This window comes from Chroicocephalus ridibundus, chromosome 9 (assembly GCF_963924245.1).
Source record: "Chroicocephalus ridibundus chromosome 9, bChrRid1.1, whole genome shotgun sequence".
NCBI lineage: Eukaryota > Metazoa > Chordata > Aves > Charadriiformes > Laridae > Chroicocephalus > Chroicocephalus ridibundus.
The window spans coordinates 1,664,835-1,681,076 of NC_086292.1; the positions used below are offsets into that span (position 1 = coordinate 1,664,835).

At 63.0% G+C, this 16,242-nt stretch overlaps 1 protein-coding gene across 4 annotated transcripts; it reads right to left on the reverse strand.

The window, feature by feature from the left end:
* Positions 1 to 928: 928 nt before the first annotated feature.
* KLF8 (KLF transcription factor 8) lies at positions 929 to 10,695 on the reverse strand. 4 transcript variants are annotated; one of them, XM_063346635.1, is made up of 5 exons: positions 7,094 to 7,360; positions 6,011 to 6,557; positions 5,307 to 5,409; positions 5,051 to 5,184; positions 929 to 3,795 (listed from the first exon to the last, which is right to left on the reverse strand). In XM_063346635.1, exons 1-5 carry the CDS (start codon positions 7,160 to 7,162, stop codon positions 3,614 to 3,616), a joined length of 1,035 nt encoding a protein of 344 aa, XP_063202705.1. In that variant the 5' UTR covers positions 7,163 to 7,360; the 3' UTR covers positions 929 to 3,613. The 4 variants fall into 4 exon arrangements, with proteins under 4 accessions (XP_063202705.1, XP_063202706.1, XP_063202707.1 ...); XM_063346636.1 differs by lacking the exon at positions 7,094 to 7,360 and adding an exon at positions 10,636 to 10,695 and having other exon boundaries at positions 930 to 3,795; positions 5,307 to 5,433; XM_063346637.1 differs by lacking the exon at positions 7,094 to 7,360 and adding an exon at positions 7,719 to 7,822 and having other exon boundaries at positions 930 to 3,795; positions 5,307 to 5,433.
* Positions 10,696 to 16,242: the final 5,547 nt, after the last annotated feature.

Here is a 16,242-nt window from a genome sequence, read left to right on the forward strand (position 1 = left end):
GATGGCACCCCCAAAGGACCTCCTGAGTCCCCACAGCCCCCTCAATCCCTGACACAGGCTGCCAGCACCCCTAAAGAGTCCTGAAACCCCTAAATCTGCCCCCCAGCCCCCAGCAGCACCCCAAAAAGGCCCCCCCAGCCCCTGAAGGACTACCCCCAGCTCTGGCACAGGGTGCCAGCACCCCCAAAGGGCCTCCTCGAGCCCCGGGACGGACCCCCATTGCCCCCCAGCCCACCCCCGGCTGCTGCCAGCCCATCAGGAGCCAGGGGCACTGATCCTGACCCTCCCGGGATGCCGAGAGATTGTCAGAAAACCTTCGCCTGCTCCCAGGCATTGGGGCGCATTCATCCAAACTCCTCTACAAGTCATTTTTCCCTTTAAAATGTGACTTTTAACGAGCCGCTGAGCCAACTGATGGCAGCAGGAGCCACGCTGGGATGGGAGGGCATTGGGGGGGGGGGGGGTTTAGCCCCTCTCCCTGCCTGGGGCAGTGGGGGACCACCCCCCCGCTTCATTGACCCCTCGGGGTGGGGGGGTTCATCCCCCTTCTCCACCTCGGGGGTCCGGGGTGCCGCAGCGGTGGATGCGGGGCTGGCCTCGAGGGGAGCCCCCCCCTCACAGGGGTCAGTGCTGGAGCCAAAAGCCGGCCGAGACGCCGCAGAGTGTCCCGCTGGGGACATTTAAAAGGAAGGAAAAGCCACTTTTTTTTTCCCACAGCTCTGAAATCTCTTCCGTTCCTGGGAAAGGGGAGATTATTAAACCAAAAGCGGCCGTTCTGCCCTGCTCAGCCCCTCTCCTCGGCACGGAGGAGGCAGGAGAGGCCCCGCTGCGCTGTGCCCCACTCCCTGCCCCACCGCTGCGGCCAAGCAGAGACACACACGGAGGGAAATCATCGACTTCCAACATTGTTCCTGCGTAGAAAAAAACGTCAAACAGTTTCGTATAAATATCACAGCTCCAGAGTTTAAAATTGCATCTTGGTGGGGTTGGGTTTGGTTTTGGTTTTTTTTGAACAAAATGGAAAACAGAAATGCACCCCCCCAGCTGGGGGCATAGGGAAGAGCAGGAGGGCAAGGTGGGGTCCCCGGCGGTCGCGTCCCCAAAGCCTCAGGGGAACAGAGCGGCCCCCAGACCCCTGGGGCGTTCACAGCCTCCCCCTCGGGGGTTTCTTGCCTTCTCTGGGCCAGGGTGTCCCCGGAGGGGTGGGGGCCATGCCGGGTGGAGGAAGGACACAGGGTGCAGTCCTGGGAGAAGCCGATCAGCTGGAGCATGGCCTTGGGAGAGGGGACACGCGGTGGGATGGGGACACACACACAGACCTCGCTGGAATCACAATCTTTTAGGTTGGAAAAGAGCCTTAAGATCTTTAAGTCCAACCTCAAACCTCATGCTGCCATGTCCACCACTAAACCACGTCCCTCAGCGCCACGTCTACACGTCCTTAGATACCTCCAGGGATGGTGACTCCACCACTGCCCTGGGCAGCCTCTTCCCATGCTTGACAACCCTTTTAGGAAAGAAATGTTTCCTAATATCCATCCTAAACCTCCCCTGGTGCAACTTGAGGCCGTTTCCTCTTGTCCCATGGCCTGTTCCCTGGGAGAAGAGCCTGACCCCCCCTGGCTGCCCCCTCCTTTCAGGGAGCTGTAGAGAGCGAGAAGGTCTCCCCTCAGCCTCCTCTTCTCCAGGCTGAACACCCCCAGCTCCCTCAGCTGCTCCTCACCAGACTTGTGCTCCAGACCCCTCACCAGCTCCTCTGCCCTTCCCTGGACACACTCCAGCCCCTCAATGGCTTTTTTGTGGTGAGGGGCCCAAAACTGGACACAGCACTCGAGGTGGGGCCTCACCAGTGCCCAGTACAGGGGGACGGTCACTGCCCCAGTCCTGCTGGCCACACTGTTCCTGATACAAGCCAGGATGCTGTTGGCCTTCTTGGCCACCTGGGCACACTGCTGGCTCATATTCAGCCAGATGTCAACCAACACCCCCAGATCCTTTTCCGTGGGGCAGCTCTCCAGCCACTCTGCCCCCAGCCGGTGGCATTCATGGAGTTGGTGTGGCCCAAGTGCAGGACCCAGCACTTGGCCGTGTTGAACCTCACACCACTGGCCTCAGCCCATGGATCCAGCCTGTCCAGATCCTTCTGCAGAGCCATCCTGCCCTCAGGCAGACCAACATTCCCGCCCAGCTTGCTGCCCTCTGCAAACTTGCTGAGGGTGGAATCAATCCCCTCACCCCAGATCACTGATGAAGACACTAAACAGAGCTGGCCTGGGCACAGAGCCCTGGGGAACACCAGCTGTGACTGGCCACCAAGGGGACTCAACCCCGGCCATGCCCAGCCCCAAGAGGGCCAGGGGCAACGCGGGGCTGGGGCCAAGCTCTGCCCCATGAAACACCTCAGCCGATGGATGGAAAGCAGAGGAAAAGGCATTTCCCAAACATCTGGTAGAGTTACTCCTAGGGGAGAGGGGTCTCTGTCCCCCCAGGCCCTCTCCACACTGGTTCCTCCTCCCCAGGCCCAAAGGCATGGGCTCAACAGGAGCTTTCGGGAAGCTCCCCCCACACCCAACCAGCCCCACAGGGACTGGGCAGGGACAGGGGTGTCACAGCTCCCCATCACCCTCCCTACCACCCCACAGCCGCGAAGCTCCAACCCCGAATCTTGACACCCTCCCACCGTGACAGTGGGGATGCCCCTACAGGTGGCGTGGGGGGTTGGCTGGAAGAGGGGCACTCCTCCAAAATAAAAATTACAATTAAAAAGAAAAGCGTGTGGGCACAGTCTGCCTTTTTAACTTAGAAATGGTTGAACTGTCCCATAGTCTTCAATAAAAACAGAGAGCTGGCGGCCCCCGCCCTCCCCACCCCGTCCCGCCCCCCTTAAAACTCCGTAAAATCACAGTTCCACGTTCCGCAAAGTTTCCTTTTTTCGGTGGTGGTGGTGGTCTTGTTTGGGGGGTTGCTGTTGGGTTGCTGTTTTGCCCCCCCTTCTTGCTTTTTCTGTTCTCCCTGGCCCTCCTGCGAGCCCCCGGCTCCTCCCATGCAGCCCAGCACATGCCGAGGGATGCAGAGAGGTAACGTGCCGGGGTCCCTTCTCCCGCAGGGACAGAGACACTGTGGCAGCAGCTTTCTGGAGAGGAAAGAGGCCAACAGCTATTGCTTGGGGGTGATGGCAGAGCACCCCCCTGCCTCTCTCCTTGCCGTGGCTACCAGATTGTGTCCACAGGGACTGGGAGGGGACAGGGGACTGCAAGCACACGAGATGGAGATGGGCAAGAGGCTGAAGAGGCAAACGTGCAGGTCCGGAGGCCGCTGCTGGGTGAATCCTGGGCAAGGAGTCAAGGAGGAGCCTCCAGATGTTGCGAGCAGGGAGAAGCCCAGGAAAAACAAGAAACGGGTGCAAGGGAGAAGGAGGACCAGTCTGGAAACCATCTTTTGACATTTTGCATCGGTGGGGCTCCTGGAGCAGCCACAGTTCGCTCGCCGCCGGGCGAGCTCAGCCTCTCCACTCCTGCAGTCCCTCCGCCAAGCGTGGGGGGGATGCACCCCCGTTTTCCACCGCCGTTCCCCCACCCTGATCCCAGCCAGGTGCCCCAGGGACTGGGGCTCCTCACATCATGATGTGCCGCCGGCGGTGCAGGGCCAAGTGGTCGGAGCGGGAGAAGCTGCGGTCGCAGTCCGAGCAGCGGAAGGGCTTGATGCCCGTGTGCTTGCGGAAGTGCCGGGTCAGCTCGTCGGAGCGGGCGAACTTCCAGGTGCAGCCTTCCCAGGTGCATTTGTAGGGCTTCTCGCCTGCGCAGGAGGAGCAGAGAGGGGTCAGCAGAAATTTCCACCACGCGCCGTACAGAAAAAAACAAGACCGGGTTTCTTGGCTGCAGCGAGATGGCCAGGGCCATGGGAAGCCCTCAGCATCTCCATGCCAGCCCTCTCACACCTCGGTGGTCCATGGGCGCCACCGGCTGCACAAGCGCTGCGTGCAGGTGGAACACAGCACAGCACCCAGACAGCCAGCAGGACCCAAGGCGGTATTTTGGGATGCCCACCCCCTCACCTGCAGTATTGCCTGGTCACCCCCTGGGAGACAGCAAAGGGCACCCCACGGGGGTCACTACCGTGGGTGGGAGGGAGGTGCCCCCCGCCTGTGGCACCCTCCCACGGGCAGCGTGTGACTGCAGCCACCACCACGGCAGAGACCAGGGTCCCGGGGTGCCAGCCCTGGGGGTGCTAAGCAGGCCATGGGGGCACGGGGAGCCCCCACCGGCAGGGGGAGCCCAGGGCGCTGGCGGGTGGCGAGGAGGGGGGAGCCCCAGCAGGGCCACCCGAGGGAGTGCCCCATAACCAGACCTGGAGGTGGGGAACAGGAGGGTCCTCGGGGCACGGCCTTGGGTACCAGCACCCCCAAAGGGCCAGCACAGAGCCCAAGTGCCCCCCAAGGCCTGCAGTGCTCCCAGAGCGCACCCCAGCACCCAAGAGCCTCCATATACCAAGGCACAGGGTGCCAGCACACCCAAAGGACGCCCCCAGGCCCTGGCAGAGGGTGATGGCACACCCAAAGGGCCCCACTGAGTCCCCAAAGGCCCCCCCAGCCCCTGACACAGGCTGCCAGCACCCCTAAATACTCCTGATGCCCCAAAGGCTACTCCTCCAGCCCCTGGCAGCACCCTCAAAGAGCCTCCCCAAGCCCGCAAAGGATGCCCCTAGGTCTGCCACAAGGTGCCAGCATCCCCAAAGGGTCTCCTCGAGCACCCAATGGACCCCCCCCAGCCACTGGCAGAGGGTGCCAACACCCCCAAAGGCAAACCTGAGCCCCCAAAGGATTCCCCCCATTTTTTGCAGAGAGTGCCAGCATTCCCAAAGAGCCTCCTCGAGCCCCTAAAGTGCCCCCCAGCCCTGGCAGAAGGTGCCAGCACCCCCAAAAGACACCCCCCCAAGCCCAGGGACGGACCGCCATCGCCCCCCAGCCCATCCCTGGGTGCCCCCAGCCCATCGGGAGCCAGGGGCACTGATGCTGACCCTCCCAGGCAGGGGGTGCAGTGCTGGCCCCTACCTGTGTGTATCCGCCGGTGAGCTTTGAGGTGGGAGCTTTTTGTGTAGACCTTATTGCAGCCTTCGAAGTCGCACTGGTGGATGCGCCGCTTCTTCAGGTCGGGGGAATCAGCTCGCTGCCCCCGCGTCGCCGGCCTGCCGGGAGGAGGGAGGGATGGAGAGCATGGCCCCCACGCCCATGGACCCCGCAGGGCGCCCAGGGACATGGCCAGAGGAAGGGGGGTCAAGGAGGGGGACACACATCCAAGGAGACTCACTCTCTCTGGAGGTCCTGGAAAGGGGCTGGGCCGCTCTCGGAGGCACTGTCCTCACTGTCGCTGCTCATGGCCATAGGGTACATGGAGCCTGGGTCAATTTTCACTGGGGGGGGGCGGGAAAGAAGAGCTATTGAGAAACAAGGAAGAAGGGGGTGAGGCTTGTGAGCGAAGAACAGAAACACCCCACAAACAAAAAACCAAACCACCCCCGCAGCAGAGGACCAACCCTCCCCCTACTCCTGCAGCACCCCAAATGCTGCCCCCCCCCCCAATAAAATATAAGTAAATTTTGGGAGATGGAGAAGCCCCCTACGCTGTCCAGTGCAGCAATACAGGGTGCACAACTTGGGGGGGTATCCCTTTCAGCTGTCTGCTCATGCTCGGAAGAGGGGACATAGAGGGTCCCCACCCCGGATAAGGTCGGAAGCTGGGAATGTCCTGGGGAAGGGGATGGGGGGAACACGGTGGGGGGGCAGCTGAACTGAAACCAGAGCACTGGCAGTGGGATGGGTGGCAGGCAGTGTCATGCCCCATGTGTCCCCTTTGAAGGCACAGGCTGGGAGGGGTCAGGGGGACTTTTGGGGACCCATCCTTTGGGTGAAGGTGGCAGATGTAGGGAGGCAGATGGTGGGTGAGGGGACAGCCCATGGTGGAACATCCCCCTTCCCCCAAAATGTCAGGGTTTCCCCTGCATGTGCCCTTACCAGACCCGGCGTTCTTGCCGTCTCCCCCGATAAGGGGTACGGTGATGGCGGTGACGCCGTCGGTGGGCATGGTGGTGTAGACGACAGGGAGGGACTGGACCACCACGGGGATGGTCTGGAGGTTGCCCATCTTGCTGGGCAGGTTGACAGAGGGGATGGTGTGGATGACGTGGAGGATCTGCTGCCCTCCGCTGCCCTGCGTGGAGGCCAGGATGGAGCCGGGCGAGAGGACGGCTGGGATGGCTGAGGTGGAGCTGAGGCCGGAGGGCGAGATGGAGACAGTGGCGGGAGCGGGGAGCGGGGGAGCCACCAGCAAGGGGGAGGACTGGACTGAGGTGGGGGGCGGCGGCGGTGGGGCCGAGGCCGCTGCCACTTTGGATTTGTTGAGGGAGAGATCGACGGGCTCGGCCTGGGGCTGGCCGCAGTCGCTGGCCAGCAGCTCCTCGGGGGGCTCCGTCTTGATGTCAGACAGCAGCACCGGGGGGTCGAGGGGGCCCTCAGCCAGCAGCGCCGAAGAGCTCATGGCGGGCGTCACCTTCCCTGGGCCCTGCAAGAGACCCCGCAGCCCGTGAGGAGACCTCGGTGCGTGAGGAAACGGGGAAACTGAGGCAGGGGTGGAGTGGGCGTGTGAAGGGCTTTGGCCGGCCTCCCCCCCACAGGTGGCTCCCCGGGGCGGTACCTCAGGGCGGGGTGAGGGGACGCCGGAGGCGGCTGTCCCGGCGGAGCGGGAGAAGTCGGAGGCGCCGGGCGATGGCCGCCGGGGCCGGCCGGGCCCTCACGACGGTCCCCTCAGCGCGAGCCGAAAGCGGGAAGGGGAGGCCCCGCCCCCGCCCCGCGCGCGGGCCCCGCCCCCGGCCCCGCCCCCCGCCGCCTTTGTGCCGCCGCCCGACCCCGCCCCGCCCGCGCGCCCCGGAGGGCAGGGCGGGGCCGCGGAGGGGGCGTGGCCGCCGCGGGGCGGTGGCGGGCCCCGCCACGCTCCCCTCCCCCGCGCCTTAAAGGGGCCGCGTCGCCGTTCCGCGACCACCACCACCACCACCCCCCCCCCCGCGGTGTAAGGGGAGGGGGCGGCGGCGGGTCACTCACCGCCCCGGCGGCGCGGGGGGGGCTCCTCGGCGGGTGCGCGGCGCTCATCCCCTCCGCGGGCAGGATCATGCTCCCGCCGCGCTCCGCCGGCCGGGCCGGGCCGAGCCGAGCCGAACGAGGTGTGAAGGGCCCCACGACTCCACCCTGGCTCGGCCCGGGGTGGAGCTCCTTAAAAGGGCCCGGCCGCCGCAGGGAGGGGCTGCGGGCACGGCCCCGCCCGGCCCCCGCGGGAGGCACCCGGGAAGGGCCCCACCCGGGACACCTTCACCCCCCTCCCCCCCCCCCCCCCCCCACCACCACCATCCCCCCTTCGGACACCTTCCCCCCCCCCCCCCGGACACCTTCACACACACTCCCCGCTCCGGGATACCTCCCCCCCTCCCCCGAAACGCTGCGGAACCGATGGACGCCCCCCCCACCCCCAAAAACGTTAAGGTTCCCCCAGCACCCTCACACGGTCCCCCCTTGCTGGGGTCCCACCGGTACCTGGGCACGCGTGGGGGTGCCCGGCACGCAGACACACACCCCCCCGAGCAGCACTTTATCACCCCAGCACGGACACCGGCTCCCCCCGCCTCCCCGCCACGGGCCCGGACCCCCACGGGCAGGGACCCCCGGCACGTACCTGAGTGCGGGCTGAGACCTTTCCCCCCCCCACCCGAGACGGGCACTCGGAGCCCCCCACGCACACTCACACAGGCGCGGCCCGGGCCGGCCCCTCCCCGGGCACACCCAGCGCACACGCCCTGCACACACACACCCCCCCGCACACACACACGCACCCCCCCGCACACACCCCCCCTGCGCACACACACACACACCCCGCGGCAGGAGCCTCCCAGCCCTCTCATGCAACGGGGTGGGGTGGAGGGAAGGGGGGGGGGGACACCCTAAAACACAGTCACGGCCAGGGACCGCCCCCCCCCAAGACCCACACTCAGGCAGGGACCCCCAAAACACACACCAACCCACACTCAGACATCGCCCGGACCCCCAAAGCACCCCCAGACTGAGCCAGGGACACCCCCCCACACCCCCCCAACACCCTCACATATCACCGGGACCCCCAAAGCACCCCAACACTCAAACAGGGACCCCCCCTTGACACCCTCACACACAGCCAAGGACCCCCCCCAACGCACCCACACATCACCGGGACCACAAAAGCACCCCCAGACTCACCCAGGAACCCCCCCAGAAACCTTCACATACAACCAGGGACCCCCCAACACCTCCCCACACACATATCACCGGGGACACACCCCCCAAACACCCCCACTGCAAGCCAAGAACCCCCCCATACCCCCACACAAAGCCAGGGACCCCCAAAACACACCCCCCCACACTCACACATCACCAGGACCCCCATAACAACCCCCCCAAAAGCAGGGACCCCCCCAAGCACCCCCACTCTCAGCCAGGGACCCCCCACAGAGCCAAAGACACCCCCCCTGTACCCCCATATTCAGCTGGGGACCCCCCCAACACACACGCTCAGCCAAGGACCCCCCCAGCATACCCCCACACAGAGCCAAGAACCCCCCCATACCCCCACACAAAGCCAGGGACCCCCAAAACACACGCCCCAAAAGTAAGGACCCCACAAACACCCCCACTCTCAGTCAAGGACCCCCAAACACCCACACACACACACATACCCCCGGGGACCCCCCCCAGCACACCCCTCTACAGAGCCAGGGACCCCCCCAGTACCCAGATATTCAGCTGGGGGGACCCCCAACACACACACACAGCCATCGACCCCCCAAACACCCCCATTCCGAGCCAAGAACACCCCCAATACCCCCCCACAAAGCCAGGGACCCCCAAAACACACCCCCCACACACTCACACATCACCAGGACCCCCAAAACACCACCCCCCAAGAGCAGAGCCCCCCCTAAACACCCCCACTCTCACCCAAGAACCCCCCAACACACCCACACACACACCACCGGGACCCCCAAAACACCCCCCCGAGCTGTGACCCCCCCAAACACACCCACATCCAGGTACCATCCCCTCCCCGGGGACACCCCCAGACGGCCACACGACTGCTCCCCCCCCAAAAGGTAACCCCCCCCCCCCCCAGCACACACTCCCCGACCCCCCCCGGGACTCCAAGACCCGCCCCCTCACACCTGGTGGCGTCCCCACAACCAGGCCCATTTTACGGGGGGGCCACAAAGGGAGGGACTCCCCCCCGGGGCCCTCCCCAGCCCCGCTTTGCGGTGGGGGGGCCGACTTGCATCTCAAAGCCCCCCCGGGGCCCCTCGCTGCCCCCCCCTTGCACCCCACTGGGCTTTCATCAGTGAACTGAATTCCTCCGTCCTCAGCCCGGGCGCAGCCGAAATCCACCCAGGCCGGGGGGGGGGGTGGCTGAGGGGACCCAGCCGCCCCCCCCCGCAAAGCCCCATGTCGTGGGGGGGGTCGCTGTACACCTCCACCCGCACCGGGAATAACTAACGACCCCCCCTTTTTGCCCTAAAGTGGCTCCGGGAGGGACGTGGGGCGCCCCCAAACCACGGCGTGACCTCGCGGGGGGGGGGGGGGGCGACAGGCGTGGGAAAACACAGGCAGCTGCCTTCCATCTGCCTGGTGTGTGTGTCCCCCCTCGGGGTCCGTGTCCCCCCCCACACACCGCGGGCGTGGGGAGGGGGGGGGGGGCACACCCCGCCGCTGTCACACCCCCCCGAGGAATTTCCTCCTCTCTCCACCCTCCGCGATGCCGGGGGGGGGGGGGGGGGTCACCAAGAATGGGAGGGGACGGACACACGACACATTTTAGGGGTGGGGGGACGACTCCCCCAAAACCAAGATGGTCCCTCGCTCCCCCCCCCCCCCCCCCCTTTACTCCCCCTCCGGCTGGGGATGGGGGGGAGGGGGGGGCTATTTGAGACCGTGTCCGCTCCCGACTCGCTCGGCCGTGCCTGCAGGCAGCCATCTGCTCCACCCCCCCACACCCCCCCCTCGGTTAACACCCCCCCCCCCCACCCGGTTAACCCCCCCACACCCGGACACTGGCGGGGGGGGACACACACACACGCACGCAGACGGACACCCACGAGGAGGGTCGGGCCCTTTAAGAGCAAAGGGCGTGGGAGGCGGGGGGGGGGGGGAGGGGAAGGGCGGGGCTCAACGCGACGTCGCCCCACCGGGCCCCCCCCACCCCCTCCCATCGTTCCCCCCCCCACAACGGCCGTGACCTCCCAAGCTCGCACCGCCCCGGAAGCCGCCACGATGGGGGGGGGCCCAGCGGGGGGAGGGGGGGGGGAGAGGGGGAGGGAAGGGCGGGGGGGGGCGGTTCCCGCCCCCCCCCGCCCTTCCCTCCCCCTCTCCCCCCCTCCCCCCCCCACGCCGGGCCCCGCTCTCCCAATTCCCCCCCCCCAGCAGGTCCGTTCCCACCCGTGGGCGCTGCCCCTTTAAGAACCCCACGCAAGATGGACGCGGGGCTTCGCCCCCCACACCCCACCCGCGGGTTTTCGGAGGTTGGGGGAGGGGGGGGGAGGTGTGTGTGTGTCCCCCCCCCTCTCAGGACTCACTTTCCCCCGCGACTCCTCCGAGCGCATCCCCGCCGCCGCCCGACCGCCGCCGCTGCCCCCGGGGCGGTGCCGGGTGGGGCGGGTGGGGCCCCACGGGCGGGGAGGGGCGGGGCCGCGTGGGGCGGAGCTCTCCCCCCCCTCCCCCACCCATTTTTGGGTGTGGGCACCCCCCCCCTCCCTTCCACCCCCCACCCCCCTTCATCCCTCCCCCCCCCCCCCCAAAATATAATCAAGGGGGTGCCCCGCCCTGCGGTGACATCATTAGCAGCCAATGGGCGGCTCCCCGCGCATCCGGCGTTGCCATGGAAACAGATACAGGATTTGGGGGGGGGGTGTCCCATCCCCCCACACCCCACCCCACACAGCCTCCCCCCCCCCCGTCAAATTTTAGGGGGGGAAGGGCATGCCTGCTGGAGGGGCTGAGGCCTGGCGAACTCGTGTCAGCGATGGCTGGCCCCATTTTGGGGCCATGTCTCCCCCACTCACAGGTGACGGGAAGGCGAGCGTGTGTCCCCCCCCTGCACCCACGCTCCCCCCACCCTCCAGGGACACGGAGCACCCCCAAAATCCCGTGGCCGACCACCCCTGGGTGCCCCAGGGGGACATTCCCACAGGGGGGGACACACACCAGGCCTTGGCTACACCCCTGCCACCCACCTAACCCCCCCCCAAAATATCTGGGGGTCCCTCAGCTCCTGCCAAGGTGAGCCCCAGCCTCGGGGGGGGGGGCCCCCACGGGCGAGAGCACGTGTGCTGAGTTAGCCAGGGCTCAGCTGCAGCCTGCGATGCTGGGCTGGCCAAGCCCCCCCCCCCCTCCCTGCACCCAGGGCAGAGCCAGGGTGGGGGTAACCACCCCGTGCCCCCCCCACAAACCACAGATCCCCACCCTGACGCCCACCTCAGCGTCACCAAGCTGCAAGCCCTAAAACGCCAGGGAACCCCCCCAAAAAAGAGACAGAGGATGACTTCGGGGGTCAGAGAAGGACCCCCCAGGGCAGGGGGTGACGCTGGGGGGGCGCTGCAGCTCCTGGGGGGGGCGGACACACCCCTCCCCACAGTGTCAGTGCCTCCTCCAGCAGCTCTGCCCCTAGGATGGACCCCACATTTATTTATTTACATTTATTTACAGAGTCAACCCCTTTCCTTGGCCTCCTGCCCCCCTACCCCCGCCCCAGGAAAGGGCCCCCCCTCCGTGTCCCTTCTCCCAGGGGTCCCTTCAGCTTCGGGCATCTCAAGCCCCAAGGGGAAGGTCCAGCCCAGGGCCATGGGGACAGCCACCACTGCCAAACTGAAAAAGAAAAAAAAACAAACCCCGAAGTGTCTTAATTGTTATAAATTGCTGTGACGGTCCATCCGCCCCCCCCCCAGGGAGGGGCTGGTTCTTCCCAGGTTCAGCGTTTTCCTGGAATCTTGGCCATTAACTGGGATCAAGTCTTGTCGGTCATTGGCAAATTCTGGGTTTTCTGAAGGTAGTTTATGCGTCAAAGTAGGAAAAAATATTTAAACTTCAGGAGCGAATGGTACCTAGCTATTATTAAAGTAATTTCCTACCAAATTTCAGTTTTACTCAAAAGTTTCTGAATTACAGGAAAAAAAAAAAAAAGCGACGGAGTGTATTGGCCCAGTTTTGTCTTTATCTTCGTCCTTCGTTTGGCCGGGAACCTTTTTGAGAGAAAGATAGTAAATCAAAGCAAACCAGCACCCCACAGCATTTCTGCCCAAATAACTAAAATTTGGAAATTTTAAAAGCTGCTGCTTTATCGCCACCTTCGGCCACCCCCCAGGAAAGAGGAGGGCGGGTGGCAAACAGGGAAGGTCACTGGAGAAGGTGTGATGGACGCGCTGGTGGGTGCCGAGGGCCACCAGTAGCTCTCGAGTCTCTGGCGCAGCAGAACACGGGCCAGAAACGTCTCCCCAGCTCCAGAAACGGTGCGCGTTGCTCTTGCCCACCCTGGGAAAAATCAAAGCGCCCCAGAAATGGGGGTGTGTTGCTGTTGGCCCCCCACCCTGAGGCGAGGAGCTTTTGTGGAGTACGTCCAGACCCCTCCTCGATGCAGTGAGCGGGCACAGCAGCTTCGTGTCACTGCTTTCAAGGTTAACCACGGGCGCCATCATCAATTCCACAAAGTAAAACCCACAGGATCTTGGCAACGCACCATCCCACCTCTCCTGCCCCATGAGCCTGACCCACCACTGCTGGCATCCTGAGGTGCCCAACGAGTCTGATCCACCACCACTGGCATCTTGAGATCCCTCATGAGCCTCATCCACCACTGTTGGCTTCTTAAGGCCCCCAACGTGCTTGATCCACCACCGTTGGCATCTTGAGGTCCACTTGGACGGAGGAGTTTATGCAAACGGCTTTGGCTCTGCACGGAGATGATCCGTTCCCACCGCTCTGTCCATGGAGCCAAGTCCCTCCATCACAGCCACAGCACCAGATTCTTCCAGCCGTGGTTCCATCAAATGCCCAGTCGCTTCCCTCCCAGTGCAGGTCTCAGACCCTTCCAGCCTGACCATTTCGTTCTTCATGTGCTGAACACTTGAGCAACCTCAAACATCAACACGGTCTTCTTCAGAAACGTATGGAAACATGGATGATAAGGTGGAAAATTGAAAGAACTATTGGATTCAAAGGGTTGAGATGAGCATTAGGAAGTCCCAGTGGTCACTGGTTATGGAGGAGGTGACTATTCCTCCTCTCTCCAGCACTTTTGAGACCACAGCTGGAGCCTGTGTCCAGTTTGGAGCTCCCGAGTACAGGAAAAGCGGGCATGGAGATACTGGAGCATGTCCAGGAGGTACAAGGAGAGGCCAAGGGCACTGGGTGAGTGCTTACCAGGAGGGTACCAGGCTCTTTGTGGAAATGGGTGGTGGTGACAGGACAAGAGGCAACAGCTCAAGCTGCAACATGGGAAGCTGCAATACATGGATTTTTATTATTCATTTTAAAGCCATGAGGGCAATCACCCATTGGAACAGGGCTCTTTGATAGAAACACCGTCCTTGGAGACACTCAAGTCCCTGAGCTATCTACCCGGACCTGCCTGGAGCAGGACGATGGACGTGGAGACGGGGCCTTGCCTGCATAATGCTGTGGCAGGCCGCAATTGTTTGAGATACGGCACTGTACGATCTTAACCGCCCAAAATTATCCCTTCCCCACCTCACATATGGGGAAGATCCCTTGTCTGGCCAAAAGCAATTCCCCAGAAGGTCCCTGAGGCTGTATGTGATTCAGATGCAAGATCTTCTGAACTCCGGGCCCTCCAGGATGGTGCAGATGCCTCTCATGAGGCACCTTGAAGCCACAATTAAGCAGAGCAAGGCTATTGTGAGGGAACTTGAGCTCAACCTGCAGAACCAACATCACCCACTGGAGGTGTCCGAGGAGCTCACTCCCAGGTGGAGAGCAGGACCTGGTGTCCACCCCACCCAGCCACTTCTCTGGAGCCGGTGACACTACCGCTACTACGTACTGCTGAGGAGCTTTGGGAGAGCTCCAAAAGTTAAGCTGATGTGAACACAGCTCATCACGGGGTCACCCTCAAGTCGACCCTACTTGAGTGATCCACGGCAGCAAAGGAAACGGTTGGAAAAGCCATGAGCAGGGAGGCACAGCACAGATGGACACAGCAAGCCCAACCTGCCCAGACCCCTTTGGAGAGGGACAGCTGAGCTCACGGCCACCAGCCCATCTCGCCGGCCACACAGCAGCTCTACCAGGAAAGGAACAGGGCCAAGCAGGGGCCTTAATTCAGTTTCTTCATGCCAAGCGGCATCAAGTTCCTACCAGTTCCAAGAAGAAAAAAGGATGGACCTCTGCAATGTCACCAAGATTGTCCGGTTTGGCTCTTTGGGGCCAGACGTGGTTTTGAGATAGCAGTATCTGGAGCAGGCATCAACTTTGTTTTTTTGGATAGCAAGAGCTGCCAGAGTCAGGTGGAAGAGTCCCCCAGAAGGTAGGGTGAGGGTGCTGGAGCCTGACCCACCAAGCCTCGTGCTGAGCGATGCCAGGGCAGGGTGGCCAGTGGCTGGAAGGATCCTGCCTGGCACAGCTGGGGCCTGACTGACCCTCAGCTCCAAAAAAGGCCCCAAGGTTTGATTTTGGGAGAGAAACAGACAAAACACAACACCCTACTGTCGAAAAAGGGAAGGTGCTTGCCCTGAAAAAAAGCCACCCGCGTATTTGGGCCCACACGGCGGGTGGTCACTTGGCAGTGTGTGCACAGAGCAGCGCCAGCAGCGTCTCTGCCAGAGCAAAAGGAAAACGTTGGTTTCAAGAGCCACCCAAATTCATGTACTTTAGGAAAACAGATTTGTAGCACGAGAGAACAGCAGAACTTTAGCTCCCACCATCGTACCGCTGGTCCCGGAGAGGCTGCAGCAAGCCGGGCTACCTGCATGCAGGGTTTGGCTCCCGACCTCCTATCAAACTGCAGTTTGGTACCTCCCCATGTTTCCCCCCCTTAACATTATCCCACTTTCACACGTCAAAGTTTATCCCCCGAGGAAACACAATGGCAGCTCCTTGCAACCACGGAAGTAAGGCAGCGCTTCCCACTGTCCCGTCCTGCATCCCCGGCAGAAGAGCCGCCTGCTCCGAGAACCGGCCGCAGCAGAAGGTGCTTCAATCTGCGCTGGATCTTCTGCTCTCCTGAAGCCGTGACCGCTGCCTGTGCCCTCCAAGCAGAGCCCTTCCCAGTAATCCCTCGGAGGTGATGTTCCACAGCATACGGAGCGGCAGCGACTCATCCTCTTGCTCGGCAGTGCCGAGGCCACGCTTTGGGTGCAGAAAAACCATGAAGTTTCTCCACTGCCCGGAGTGAGAGCAGGGACCGACCTTGTCCAAGCGGTGGGGCAGCATCCGCAAGAGGAAACCGTCGTCACGTTTTGGCTTTGCTCCAGCCCAACGTCAGGGAAAAGTGAGATTTGCTGTTCCCACTCCAGGACCAGCACAGCGTTCCACACCTGCACGCACCGAAGACAAAGGCAAACCCTCCGCTGCATCTCCCGCCCATCCACAACTTCTCCAGGAACTCCGGCACCTGAATTGTTAATGGGAATCTCCGTGTGCTCCTCTCCCACGGGGATGCTGACTTGAGGATTCTCCCGGAGCACACACCCAGCCTGACCGAGCACCGACGCATCTGCTGCGAAGGCGGCGCGGGACGCGGGTGTCCCATACCCTGAAGATCCAGAGCGGATGGAGGATTCCGTGCGGAGCCCACTCTCGGCTCTCCGGCCCCGATGTGCCCTTCAGCTCCCCGTTCTCACATAACAGGCTCAGAGTCTTTTCCCCCCCGAGTACGTGTGTGGGCAGGGATACACGGGGACAGCACGATTTCCAGAATACAAAGAGCGGGGCTGTCACCACACCCTTTTTTATATAGTAATTTGATGCAGCAAGAGAGAAAAAAGGAAGAGAGATGCTGGCAAGCGTCAGCTCAGCTCCCACCCAGCAAGCCAGAGATTCCCCTAACTCACAGAGCTTTTGTTGGTTTAATGGAAACGCATAAAAAAAAAATTAATTAAAAAAACACACAGTAATGGCAAATAACGTTGGTGCCAAACACCGTCCAACTGACTCGTGGTGAACGCAACTAA

Excerpts from the sequence above, each read along its gene's own strand:
- KLF8 (XM_063346634.1), bottom strand. The coding sequence starts at position 7,162 with ATGATCCTGCCCGCGGAGGGGATGAGCGCCGCGCACCCGCCGAGGAGC. Across the intron at positions 5,434-6,010 it reads CGGCAAGAACGCCGGGTCTG|CTCTTCTTTCCCGCCCCCCC; the intron begins GTAAGGGCACAT and ends GTTTCTCAATAG. Across the intron at positions 5,185-5,306 it reads TTCCAGGACCTCCAGAGAGA|GCCGGCGACGCGGGGGCAGC; the intron begins GTGAGTCTCCTT and ends TCCTCCCGGCAG.